Here is a 15,009-nt window from a genome sequence, read left to right as displayed (position 1 = left end):
TATTACCAGATACAAGATTTAGACTTGCATATTTACCACTTTAACAATTAATATCTCGCTTCGCAGGGCAGAGCGACGATTTTGTCTAAGGAAAAAGTTGTTTCTCGTTAAAAAACGCGTCGAATGTGTTAAGTTACAGTCAGATCGGTGAGGTTGTTGCTCTCCTTCAGTATTACCGAGACAAAACCACACGTATACAATTTTGTGAGTTCATATTTAAAAGAAAGACTTTCAGTATTCTATATAATTATTTTAATAAATACCTATTTTAAAGAATATAAAATATGAAGTATATTTAATACAATAATTTCAATTTTACGTAATTAATCTATACTAATCAGATACATATTTGTATTTTTACAGTTTATCATATAAGTTAACGATGTACAACTCTGCTGTTGCAAATCGTATCAGTGAGTGATAAATTATTTTTTATTTTGAATTGACGTTGCGCATACAATTACTTCTTTGCATGTATACAAATTCTTAAAAATACATAATGCTCAACCATAAATTGCGCGCGCGAAGCGCGCGTTTTGTGATATAATAAAAAGCGGGGAATATTACTTCCAATATAAATACGATTATTACTATTTCATATAGTTATTCGAAATTACCAAATTAAACGCTCGTTTGGTTTATAACAACCATATTATAAGTTGCAAGGACCAATATTGTGTCTATGAGAACTGCAATACGATGTTAGGTCAACCGTAACTTGTGTAGTTGGAAGAATTATAAAAATAGTGAGAGTGTGGTAACTGCAGCCATTTTTTTCTGTCAGTGCGGAATCTAACTTTCAACTTCTCACTTTGATGGGCAAGATTTTTTTATCATTGAGAAACGAACATTTTTGCGGGTTCAGATGTACTCTAGAAAATAAGCGACACTTAGCTTGAGAAGACTCAGCTGTGACATACGTGTTTTGCATATCGGATTACTGAAGGAATTCATAACTTACAAACTAGAAGCCACGCCGTTACATTAAGCCGTTTCGGGCAAGTTGACAGGGGCAAGATAACCATGGTAGCTTCATAACTGCAACGTGCATAGTCCTTTACGTATACAAGATACGCTCCATTATGAAGATCGCGAAGAACAAAGGATAATGCTTTATTTCAGTCAAATGACAATGAATAACAGCGAATTTTTTAATCCTTCCTTTATTTTTCTGACGAAAAATTAATAATTTTACATCGGCACTTCAGATATAATATTTCATAATAGTACGAGATGCGAGATACGTGAAACTTTTGCTCGCGAATATATTACTTTTTACATATCGCGATTTATAGTATTAATTATTAAAATATACCCCGAAATCCCTCTTTTCAGTTGAGGAGTTAAAAAAGTAATTGTAAAGCATGAAGACTAAATTACGCGCGCGCACTAATGCAGAGCAATAAAAACGGGAACTTTCAGAGTGTATTATATTATAATATTAGAAAATGTGAGCGGTGACGTATAAAAAATTTAATTCCGACATATAGTGCAAGAAAAAGGGATTCGCATAATAATTCTTCTGGCGTTATAATTCAATATGGCTGCAGCGAGGAAACGGGAGCTTTAAGTGATTACAATATCTCCCACGGCTGGGAGAGCACAGTAAGAAAGCTAAGCGTGGCGAGAGCCGAGGCCATAAAATTCGAGAACGATCTAGTTTCTCAGGTTTTACCTTCCTTAAAGTAATTCGATACGCGCACCGCGATTTCTCGCGGTTTTCCGTAGCAGGGCTGCGAGGATTTTGCGCCGCGCATAGGCACGAGCGAGGAAAGTCCGAAGGGAAGGGAACGTCGGCGTCGTAGGGCGAGGAAATGCAATGACAAGTGCTACTTCGCACGTAGATTCCAGTTTCCAATCCCCTTTTAGCAATGCGGTATCTCGGCTCGCGAGCCCGACGGACTGCCTTATTCCGCTTTGCATTATCAGGACTTTGCGCTCCAACGCGGGGAGTCTGATGCTTTGCATTACTTCACGAAGGCACGCTTTTGCGCCTGCCTCCTAAATGAAGTTTATCGAGCGCTCGAGACGAATAGGAAACGCTGAAAAGGTTGACCCGCGCGCTGAGACGTTCAGAATGCAATCATGTCCGTAACAAATCTGGTCTGTTAAAACGTGAATCGTATCTTCTTTAAATTTGTCTCTTTTTTTTTAAACTCCGCAAACATCGATTTCTTTTTCCATGCACAGCGTTTATCCGCGCGAAAATCGTTATCTTTTTTGCCGTATGAAAGAAATTTGAAGAGAGGAGCGCGGGAGATTGAAAGAGTATTCATCGAGGCGCCATTTATCGAGCCATAAATCAATCTGACACGGGACATTACGACAATCTAATAGCGCGGTATTCACGTGAATGACAGTTTTCCGTTGTTAATTACAATTTGCTCAAGAAGCGCGCAGCTATCACTAAATGGCACGCCGGCTAATTCTGCCGTATGCTCTCCGCGATTGTTCTAACGAGCAAACTCTAATAAGCGTTAGCGTTCTTGCCGAGGAGTTCTGAACACGAACCGCCCAGGATCTTGCCATAGTCACGGATTACCTTACCTCCGACTCCCTACGCCGGTTTACAACCGCGAGAAGTCTTCTTATTATCGCGCGCCAACTTTCGTGAGTGGCTCGGCTTTCTTCCAAATTAGAAATCAGATCGTATGTATACCTGACGTCATGAATGTTTCAGCCCTTGTATTTGCATCAATTTTGGCCTGCCTTCAGAGTACGCGCCCCTATCTAGACATCGTATTTATATGACGCGTCGCGATACTGTTGTTCCTCGTAGATACAAATATGCGCCTCGTATTAAAATGTTTATTAGATTCTTCAAAATTACACGGTATCGTACATTAATGTTGACTCTCGTGGAATCACGTTGACTCTTGCTGCACTTGCGTTTACACTAATTCACTATCTTGACGTTTCCATTCTTACAAAATGCACATTTGCACGCCATCGCGTATTCATATTCCTGTCTTGTTTCTTTCATTTACTTCGTGTGTACGTTGAATTTTCTTTTTTTTTTTTACATATTATCACAGTTTAATTACACAGTTCTCCTGTTTTCTCCATATGGGATAGAACCGGTCTAATTATTTCCTACGTTTTCATAATCTGATATCGAAAGTTAAAAGGCTACGACGGGATTCGAATTAGAGGTGCAACCTTCGGCACTCAGAAGCCACCGATACTTTGCGCGAAGTGGGATACTCGTATTTTATCCATCGATAACCTGATGGGCGCTGTATCGCGTTTCATGGCACAGCTTCTGGGATCCGTTGATCGAGCGAACCATCGATTGCGAGTTGCATTTACCCTTTCACTTTGCTCTTTTACCTGAAAAATAACGATAATTATCGATCCTAATATGGCTCTATAATTGATACAATTTGCACGATGCATGTAAATGTAAGCATTATATTTAATTTAAATCCATAATTAGCGAAATAAATGTTAATTTTGATTTAATTTAAATAGCGAATTACCTTTTTAATTAATTTTATTAACCTGGATGCTGGAGATATTTTTTTCGTAAAGGATATTTGATTTTGGAAATTTTTCTGTAGGTATAATAAACGTGGTTGAAAAAATTGTTAGTGTCTTTGAAACAAGATAACCTAAAAGGACCATAAAATATTAATGGTGCGTAGGACACTGTTGAATAACTAACACGCGAATGTCGTAGGGTAAAAGGACGATGAACAAATCTGGATTAATTACACAATTAATATTTATTGCTTATTGTTGTATTTCATCAATGGCTGAATGTAAAACTGTCAAATTGTATTAGATATTACTTCGATATGGTTCCCTGGTTTCCTCGAATAAACCAATTATGAATGTGCATAAATTTCGAGTACATTTACCCAGTATCGATGCGATATCACATAAAGTGTTAAGGCGCTCGTGAAAATACAGCGCGTGTAAAAGGACAGCTTTAACTACCTTGGCCCCTTTTCGGGCTCTCTATTTTCTCGTGGATTAGTTTCGCGTAAGTTGAGAGTTTTGAGCTAAATTTGATCCCACTATCGAGAGCTTCCAAGGGGTTTTATTACATCTCTTCTCGCTATAAGCGCATTCGACGTGGAAATTACTCCTCATTATCCGCACTTTTATTATCGTCGTTCCACGTCCTCGTAAAACGTCTCGTTAAACGATTATACTTGGTTCTAGTCGAGCGGCCGCGCATTTAGAAAGTGTATGAGAGACAACGCGATTTTTTCCTCACGCGTTTTATCCGCGTCCCGTCACTTTAACGTCGCGACGTTACTCACCGCCCTGAACGTTTATATTCACACCCGATTCGCGAGTCCCTTTGTATCAAATATTATCGAGCTAATGAGATAGAAGTGCGCTTTTCTCTCCCCCCCGCCCCTCGATCGGTATTGATCCAATTCATTCACCGGGCGTGTAACGCAGCCTCCTCTGTCCTCGCTTATCTCGTCATCTGTTTTTATCGCGTCGCTGATTCGCCGCGTTACCGCATTTCTCTCTCCTCTCAACCTCTTTGCCCCCAATGTCATTATCCTCCTCCACGTCCTCCTCTCTTCTCCGTTACACTAGTCCGCTTATAGGAAACTACTTCGTGCCACGTAAGAGCATTTGCCCTCGAAAGCGATCTTTGCCATAAATCCTCTCTCATCTTATCCGTCCTGCTCGAGGGAAGATGACGCGAGCGGCGAAGACTGTGTAAGTCTATAATTAAGTCGCTGTGCATGCGATAATTGGACGATTGTTCACGAGGACACATGCGGCAGAGCGGATGCGAGCTGATGATGAGCATTAAAGTACTCGAGATAATACATTAATTCCAAGCTAAATGAAAGCAAAACTTGAAGTTTCTCGGGGCTATAATAAAATTACAATTACACGTAGCTTGAGGGGAAAGAATAAGCGGGGAAAATCAATAATTCGTTTTTCATTTACTTTCTTTTTATTATAAAATATATTAACATACGTAACATTTACATCAGATGAATGCATATATAATGGTATGTACACAATTATCGTTTACATAAGAAAACGGCCGTGGATGATAGTACGAGAGAACCAGTTCTGTATAATAATATATCCTATATTGTAAATTACATACTGCGGACTCGCGGGCTTTCGCAGATTGTTTTACGAAAACGCAAACTTTCGGATGACCCCGTTAATTGTGTGCCGGATTGCATATCAAACATCATTTATTTACTTTTACATTGAAGTGCATACATACGTACTTTTGTTTTCAACCGAGCTCTAACTAAACGTACGCTCGTCACGCTTCTTCGCTTTTCACGCATATGTACACGCAGGAACACACACAGAAACCCACACACAAGTCGCAAACCTTGAAATATTTTATTTTACAATCGATTCGTTGCGATTCAATCGGTGCGGTCCAATTAACGTGGTTTTTCAAAACAAATTTTACTTTGTGCGCTCGATGCCGCGACGTGTTATATAAAAATTACGCGCAAACCTTATTTGTCAAAATCAAAATTATTAAGTTCTAACATCAGGGATATACCGAGAGCCAATAAATCCTGGAATTTTCTCATGTTCCGTCTCTCCTCTCCAGTAAAAGCATTATGCATTCTGAAAGCTCCGACGAATAGATTCCATTCTTCACGTTCTAAAGGGGGGAAAAAAGCTGGAGTTGAAGGAAATAAAGCGCCACGGGTTTTGATACTAATGCGTATTTAATAATTGTATCGTGAAATGCACCTTTCGAATCTCGTCAACCTGAAGATCCCCTTTTGGCATGTCCGCTTAACATACTGCTATCAACGAAACGCATTGTTATTACGTCCCGGCAGCTTAGTACACGCGCATTCAATATACATTAAGGAAACGACTGTACCTTATCCATTATGATGCTGAAACGTATTGATTGCGACGATACCGACAGCAGCCCGCGATGTGAAGCACATTATACAAAATAACGACTTGTGTAGGAAATTAATACGTGCCATGGAATATCGGAACAAAGATACGCACGTTTGATACACGAGCTTTACGTATTCCATTATTGCATAATATTGAACTTAAAGTAAACACGCTGTTTATTATTCTAAATGGAAAATTTGTATCACCCGCATACACGCACATTTAATCCCTTTGTTTGCAATACTCTCAGCTAATCGAGCGTACGCGATGATACCGATATCGCATGTTATTATTTTGCGTAACGTGCTTCTCCGTGAATATTGTAAAACACTTTGACGGTGCCCACGATGCTTGTTTACTGACATACGTTTTTGTACAAAACGATAGACGGTAAACACCGATAGGTCTCCTCGAGAGCTCGTATTAAGTTGTTGCATATGAAATGGCAATATCTCTAACAGTTTGACGCCCATCGGATTCCACCAAAACTCTTAGCTCGTCGTTGTCTATGGCCGTATTTGGCTCTTATTTCAAGTTGGCTGGTCGCAAAAACGTTGACAGTGATCAATAAAAAAATGAAATATAGGTTTTGAAGATCAAGGTTGTCACTAACAACTGTCTCGTTCTGTTCGTTTTTATGTACGTTACCAATGTTACTAATCTGCGAAAACGGCCATTTCGTGTGCAACAACCTAATATTTACATCCGCACTTCAACCCTTTGAAGCATGGTGACCCACCTCAACTTTTTTATTTTTTGGCCATTTAATTTCTAGTTGACGCATTTAGGTCGGGTTTTTTTGCACTTTTAGGTATCTTAACAATAAAAGAGCATTAAAAAAGTTGAGTAGTCTTTAATATTTATTGCAAAAGTTTTATAAATAAACAAACGTGAAAAGCCAGCAATTTTTTCGGAAAAATTTATTACTGACCAACTTTTTTGAGATTATTTCTAGAAAACTTTATACAAATGAGTTTTCGGGGTCGCTCATCACGAATCTGACGTAAGATTTTCAAAATTAAAAATGGCCGACCCAAAATGGCGGATACAAAGTACGTGAATTTGTTGAGTTTTCAAGTTTTTCAGCATTTTCGTTTGCTTACGGTATTTAGCTCTGGGTAGTGCCAAGAATGAGTAAATTCTAAGAAATTATCAAATTTCAATTTTGCATCCGCCATTTCGCGCGCGCTATTTCTTCTATTCCGTAAAAATTTTCAACTGGAACTTAGATTCCACGGGTCCTAATAATATCTAATAATTAGCATAGTTGAAATACAGTTGATTGATTTAATTTTTTTAAGTTTTGAATTTCGCCATTTTGAATTACGAAAATCTGATGACGGATTCGTAATCAGCGACTTCAAGAACCCTTGTATACAAAATTTCACAAGAAATGGTTCAATAGAAAAATGCTCCAAAGGGTGGACGATGGATGTACCGATTGGATTAGCGCGCGGTTCTTAATTCATCCGATACGAAGTCGCAATAGATGGTAATACGTCAATATAATTAATATTCGGTACCCCGATTCTGGTGGAGAGCGAGGGAGTACGGTCGAGAATGAAAAATGTACACGCAACGACATTCGGCAAGCACGATAAATTACGCTGTCACAATTTGCATAACCGTCGATTTCATGTACACGTCGTCCGGATATATCGATCGTTACCGAGCAGATTTAGTAGACAGAGGGAAACAGAGAAAAATGACCCTCGAGGAATCTTATCCTCGTTCACGGATATTCTCTTCTCGTTCCACAGCTCCTCGACGCGCGTCCGATATCTCGTATTTTTCAGCGCTTCCGAGAGCTGTCGAAATTATTACGGCTATAATATAACACGAAGAGTGACAATTGCCTTCCTGGGCGCCGCGAGGAAAATGAATAAACGATTAAGGATGGGGCGGATAAGTACCGATCGATTAATCGGCGCCTTATTGCTAACAATGATAATCGTTTTACGGAGCCGCCGGCAATTCGACAGGATTAATCACAATCTCGCGCTGATCAACCGACGCCCAGGAAATACCGTCAAACAGTATCCCTCATTATTGGATCGCGCACCGAAAGTGTCAAATTAACGGGGAAGCTTTACGCTGTTCGATCACAGGCAGCGGCTAATCAAAGGGCCCGTTGCTCTTCACAAAGACGAATTAGCGTGGCTTTTTCGATCTTGCAGCCAAATAATTCGAGTTGCGACCATTCTGTGGATCGGCGATAGGACAATTGAAAGAAATTAGACGGTGTTGTAAAAACTAACCCGGAATAATAGAAACGTATTTTTATAAGTACCCAATCGCACATTACAGATAGTTGAAATCCTTCGAATTTAACCCTTTCCTCATTTTTCAGAATAACGTTATTCTGCCTACAAAGTAGCAGAATAAGTACTAGTTGTAAGTTTTGTAGCTGTAACTTTCTCTCAAAGTCCAATGAGTTCTGAGAAATTTGAAATAAAACAAAATTAAATATAATAACGTTGAAAGGAGCTAACAAACCGGACACTGGTGTACGTGCTGGAAGCTTGTATTTATAAAAATAATACATACGTCTCGACCTATAATCAGATCATCTTCGGTGTATTATAGAATTTTTTAATATTAACGTTACGCGTACACAAGAAAAACCTACATTTAAGATATAACAATGTTTTTTCGGTGTGTTATATAAGTCTTTACATCGAAATTTAATGTCAAAATGACAAATTGCCGAAAGTTGAACAACGCAGTTCTGGGAAGGATAATCGAAAAGTAAAATTTCCAACAAGATTTAAAGGTATATATATGCAACACATTGAGAAGCGAGAAAGTGTGGATTGAAATTCTGGAATAATAAGAGCTTTATATCAAAATAATACAATTTTTAAGAAAAGGAAATAACGGTCAGATATTAAAATTTAGAGAATAAATAAAATTAAATATATGTACAAAATCTTTGCCGCAGTTTTTCTTTTATATGTCAGTTTTCTGCTGGCTGCTTCTGTTCGTTCGTGTTTCTTGACAGCGTATAAATTTTGGAGACCCGGAAATTCTTGTCCTTCCATTTAATCTCTCGTCTTACATTCAGTTCTTTTATACCGGTTTTATGTATATTTCATCACGTATGAACACAGAAAATAGACCGAATTTTCTTGGTAGGATGCCAAAAGTAATAGGATACGAGTGTAGAATCGATTAAAATAGAGACGGAAACGTAAAATAAAATAAATACATATAAATAGATTCTCCTACGGACGTTGCTTCGAGAATTTTTTGGGTTCTGCATTTTAAATTCGGTATAATCGTATAAACATATTGCATTTATTTTAACCAACTAACTTTACACCAGTTTGTATAAATTTTCTTTAAAAGAAATGTATTTTCCGACACGACAATCTCCTAATATCTTCAAATTCGACTTTATTAACATTAGAAGGCTTTTTCGAGCAAACAGCTACACGAAAAGAATCGCAGAAAACCGTAATCGTCACGATAAAGGATGTCTCAATTGCTCCGAGAAACCGCTCTAAACTGTTGTTTCGCGACCACCAGACTCATAACGGAAACTTTGGGAACAATGGAGACATCGAAATCGTTCAAGTTAGCAAAGTTTCTTTTCCAAGATAGAAATTGACATTTCTCAGTATATTGTCGAATTACGTGTAATCGCATTAATCAGCGGTCTTAACTTTCTCTTTATTTCTTCCTACCACTTTTTCCTCTTTCTTTTTTACGGGATTATATTTTATATTAAAATATAACTCGGTTATTTTACTGGAGATAAACTTTATTGGAAAATTGATACGACGGTCTCGTTACCGTGCCTATGTACCGTGCACGCAGTCGCAAATAAAATTATGCTACTGCGTCAGTACATCTATTTATCTCACTGCATCATTCTGCAGCTTTTGATAGCTCATCAAAAATGCTTTCAATTTAGTATTTTAACACACGGATTGTATAATAGAAATTATTTGAAGCCATATTTGTCTCTAATATTATTTTATATTGTGATATATTATAAAGGAAAAATTGTCCACATTTATAGCAAACGACATAAGATAAAATATGATTCGCAAAAAGCGACGTTTCTCTAATTTTACCTATATTTCTAACTATTATAAAAAAGTTATGTTGAGATAAATTTTATATTTAAATCCGTCTTTTGCTTTTAGAAAAATCTTACGTTGAGAAAGAGGATATTAAAACTAGCACCTGAAATCACTTTTATATCTTTTATTGCGACAGTATTTACTTAGAACAATGATCGATTTTACCTGAAGAAGGTCTTTCTATCTTTCAACGTGCGATTGAGCGGTTATAAAAATAATATCTCCTACAAGGAGTTGGCAAGAATTGCGAAATCGATTTCGAAACGAGACATAGTCCACTCGAAGGAGGGTAATGAGTTTATGAAAAGTGTCGAAGGGTTACAGTGAAAGGGTCTTCGTTTTTGAGAAATTTGCAGTTAAAGTTGAGCATGCGGCCACGTGTACTGTAACTACCGAAACTTAACATCCGCAAGCAGCAAGCGCGGCGGTTGCGCAGACTGAGGCGCTCACTTATATTTTGCTTGTATTTCGCTTGCGGCGTTCGAGTTCGAATCTCGCTCGGTTAATTTTTTTTTTTATAAAAGCTGTTTTATAATTTAATTTGGTTTTATTATTGCCTGCCATGTCATGTTATTAAATGTGCACAATATGATTATTTCGTATGTGCACATTTAATAACATGTATTTTATATTTTACATTCGATATATAAAATATAAAATACCTACATATAAAATTAAAAATAAAAATTATTTATTACTCACTTATTTTTCGTTACAAAAATTATTCATTAGAAAATTTAGACATTGCTGTACAATTTTGTGGGTGAAAATTAATATAAAAGCATATAAAACACAATTCGCACGCCATAAATATTTTATAAAAGAATAATTAGTTTTACACAAATGGACTATTTCTCGTTTCAAAATCGATTTCGCAATTCTTGCCAACTCCTTGTTAGTATTACCATCAATATATCTAAAGCTTGTCAAAATTGGACAGAGGGTTTCCCCGATAGATCTGGTTATCGTTCGTATTTCAGCAAAAACGAACGGATGCACGAGCGTAAGGTTCTTGTTAATATCTTAAGCGAAACGTAGTCTGTCGTTCTTACTCCCCGCCCCTTGCTCAGGAAACCGAATTAGAGGGGGTGGAAATAGTCGCGGCGAAATTAAGATTAAGCAGAAGAGCGGAGGGAGAATAAACTGGCGCAGGAATTTGCTAGCGGCCCTTATGGCCTCCCTAAGGACAGCCAAGCAACCAAGTAACTGGTTGCAGAAACGGTACGGTACGTTACGGAGACAGCGAAATGGCTCTGCCCGGCCGCACGATAAGTGCTCGTGGAGTCGAGCGAGTGAAAACACATAAGGACTACGGCGAGGAGAGGGTAACAACGGCCGGCTCGCCGAGACATTCCTCGTGTTCCCGAACCGTTCTCCTTGCCACGACCCGCCGTATCTCTCCCGCTGGCGAACCGATAGCTCAATTAGTCACGAGAACGAACTCGCTTTTCCGGCTATCTCTTTTCCCCACCTTCGGCGCGGTCGGTGGTGTCGGCCGGTCGCGAGAGAAATGGCCGGGGCGAGTCCTTAGGTTTAGGAAGGAAGGGCGGAAGTCGATAAGAGGCAAAGTGGAATCGGGGAAGCGGCGTTGTGGAAGCGCGTAAGCGAAAGATGGAAGAGGAAGGATCGCCGTTGGGGAAGCGGAGCGACGAGCGAGGAAAAAGAACGGAACGAATGAGGGACGGGATGTTGGAGAACGCGCACGCGAACGGGAGAGGTTTTACCGCGAAAGTTTCTCGAGGGAACGAACGGAACGTCCGCTCCACGAGCGAGCAAATCGACCCATCGATCGATAGATCCGGAACCGGCGCGGCGGCTTCACCTTCTTTTTTTATCTCTCTCTCTCTCTCTTCTCTGCTAAGTCCCGCTCGGGGGACTGTGCTTCTCGGTGGAAGCCTAAACTTGCAGCCCGAGAGAAGAACACGGTGTAGTGGATCTAGTAGTACTGTGAGTGAATCACGAGTTAACGAGTGAATCGAGTTAGAGGTTTGAGATGTGGAAGTTGCTCGGAAGGTCTTATTGGAAAATGAGAATACGACGCGCGTTGTTGAGTGCCGGAAGGAAAGTTTCCGAGGAAGATTAATTTAATTAGCTGCCAATTATATGTGTACAATTGAAAGAGTTGTTAATACGCGATACGACATTCAAATCGGCATTTTCTGTCTCGCGAGAGCTTCTCAGCTTCCTCGAACCGGCCGCCCCGTGTTCGTCGGGAATTCATAGATTTCGGTAACGCTACGTGGACGCGCGCGCATTGACAAACACTAAATCCAGATAGAAGTACGCGAAGTAGATAACGTAAAAAGCTTTCAGCAGTTTTATGACACCTTCGCTAGAGTGTCGCGCGATTCGCGATCGGGAGAGCCACGTCGATGCGCGCGCGCGGCATGACTTCGTTTCGCGTCAATAACGGGTAACCGAGGTATTTTCGGAATTCCCGACGATTTCCATGGTCAGAATATTTCGAACGCACTAACGGAGAGAAAAAGAGGGAGAGGAATCGAGAGAGAAAGAGAGAGAGAGAGAGCCCGGTAACCGTATCACCGCGGGTTCTTTTATTCACGATGAAACGATTTTTGTCAGACGCGCGACAGTGGAGGAACCGCGGTGAGTCCGTTTATTTCATGCGTCACAATACGAGCGGGTGTGCGCGCGTGCATAGCCCGAAAAAAAGCCCCGATTAATCCGATGCAAGAAGTAAGCGGTGCGTGGAGAACCCCGCGTGAGCGGAGCGTGCTCCGGCGTGTTTGTTCAGCTTGGATTTTTATCCGGCCAATAGCGGTGCCTTCACCGAATAACGCGCGGCCATCGTTTGTGCGCGCCGTTCCGTCAGCACGTGAAATTCAACCGCGCCCGCAATTGCGAATTTCACCCGGGCTAACCCATACACACCTTGCTTACATACGCGCTCCGAATATTACGTTTTTTATATCGCGCGGGGTACGACCGCGGGCTATTTTTTAGCTCTGGGAACTGTATAGGGTGACTCGGTGTTCGGCGAGAACGCGTACCGCGACAACGGGATTTTGCGGTCAATCGTAGGGTCTTTTTTTTTGCCGAGAGCGAAAACTACGAAGACGTTAGTTAATTCGCTCGTGAAGTTTCCAACGGCGGCAGATAAGAGGGACTGGTCGCGCATCGTCCTCCGTAAACTAAACACGCGAGAAAATGCCAATGCGGGTCCGAGGCAAGATGTGGGTAGCCCTTACTCGTAATTTTTAACATGCGAATTCATATATCGTTTCTTTCCACCTTTGTCCTGCGAGCCGGTTTCTTTACGGACATAACGCAGCTTTCTTACGGATGGAGTTATTGAGTGCGTTCCGGCAAGACACTGCTACCGTAGCGCTACAGCTGTTTTGCTACAACTGTAGCGGCGCCATACTTACATTAGCGTGCATAACCTCAAAATTGTATTTTAATTATAAGAGTCGCGTTCACCAATGAATTGAAACGAATAGAATGGCAAATATTGAAGATTGGCTCATGAATGACATACTGTTTGATTATTCATCAGATGAAAGTAATAAAGAGAAAGAGGTTCCGCTACAGCTGTAGCGGAAAGTTTTGCCGAAACGCACTCGTGTAGCGCTACCGTAGCGCTGTAGTAGCAGTGTCTTGCCGGAACGCACTCATTATCGTCAGCAAATTCACAAAATCAAATCGATAAACAATTTGTTATACTTTAAATACTAAATTTAGCATTCAACATCCCCTGCTCGTACTGTAAATTATTCTTATTGCCAAAAATATTACCTCAGCCTGGTTACGAACCTGGGACCTCGCTCAATCCGTGACGGGCGTCTTGGCCAACTCGTCAACTTAGCTAAGAACATCCTCCATAAACGTCTATTTGCAATCACGAATGAAAATTTCAGCGGGAGTATCAAATATTAAGTGAGAAAATATCTCTCTCGATCCAGCTGGCCAAACCAACTTTTGATTCCTCTGTTTGGAAAACAGAAACGAGGCGAAAGGCCTGTGGACAGTTTAGATAGAAGCCGTGATACAAATAAACTACCACCCGCAGCTGCCCCAGCAAGCCCGACCTCTCTGAGCCTTTTATCTTTTAATTACGCGGATTTCGCCCACTCGCTTAAATTCTCTGCCCGCTCTTCCGACTTGAACCCAATTTTCTCAACGCGCGATACAATATGGACAGCAATTTATCGTCCGCTAAAACAGCGTCGAACCTTTTGCGTGATGCAACAATCTTCTATTACTGAAAAAAAATTATTAGGGGAAATATATCTCGTAAGAGCTGGAGAGGGAACTATACAGTAATAAAATCTGGAATCGTAGATCCAAATAAATTTTAAGAGAAACGCTAAACCGACACTCACGGTTGCGCCAACGCATTACTTCCACGAAGGAAATAGCATCTTGAGGGGAGAATCCGAGAGACGAGGATAAATAAGAGGAACGTGCAAATCTCTGGAGAGCCGAAACGTTCTGCGCGCCTTCGCGATCGATATATCCGAAAGGCTTTCGGACCGTGGGAAACACAGTGATTCCCAGTCCTCGAGAGGAGCCCTTGCAGCAGCAGCCCGTCTGGATACCGTGATCGTTACGGCGCATCTGAATGCGGACTCTCTCGATACGGGCGGTGTGGGAGGAGAGAAAAGGAGTGTCCGGCTCCCTTCCAGTCCGCCGTGTGTATTCGCCCGGCAAGCGAGCTCCCAGTGCGAATTGAAAGTGCTGAAAGTCCCGTCGAGGCGAATTGCCAATTGCTTCGTCGCTCCCAGCCAGAGGCTTACTGCGGCACGGAATTGGAAATACCGTCTGCCGCGAGACAGGGCTATAGGATTCACTCTCTAGCGTGTATATACATACGTACATATGCAGCTTGCTATATACAGAGACGGCCGGGATTTGCTTCGGGGGATAGAAGGGCGGTGGGTACGCGTTAACCTGTCAAAAGTTTAATCCATCTCGCGAGATCTCCGCGGATCTCCATCGGACGTGATTCCGAGATCGCGCGGATCGTTCGTAGGGAAAACACGAGTTGCGCTGGTCAAGAGATCGCGGAGAGTGCCTTAGACCAGTGCTCGGAGTT

The 15,009-nt window shown here is 40.9% G+C and overlaps 1 protein-coding gene across 1 annotated transcript in view; it reads right to left on the bottom strand.

The window, feature by feature from the left end:
• Positions 1-3,225: 3,225 nt before the first annotated feature.
• The window catches only part of LOC105559331 (lipoma HMGIC fusion partner-like), a 29,275-nt gene continuing 17,491 nt past the window's right edge, over positions 3,226-15,009 (bottom strand). Inside the window, exon 5 of the mRNA XM_012007543.1 lies at positions 3,226-3,330. Coding sequence (XP_011862933.1) covers positions 3,314-3,330 — 17 coding nt within the window. The 3' untranslated portion in view covers positions 3,226-3,313. The remainder of the gene's footprint in view (positions 3,331-15,009) is intronic.

The sequence above is a fragment of the Vollenhovia emeryi genome, unplaced genomic scaffold (genome assembly GCF_000949405.1).
Source record: "Vollenhovia emeryi isolate VEMERY1.0 unplaced genomic scaffold, V.emery_V1.0 DF939281.1, whole genome shotgun sequence".
Classification (NCBI taxonomy): Eukaryota; Metazoa; Arthropoda; class Insecta; order Hymenoptera; family Formicidae; genus Vollenhovia; species Vollenhovia emeryi.
The sequence above is the reverse complement of the archived record's forward strand: the minus strand, read 5'-3'. Positions and strand labels throughout refer to the sequence as shown.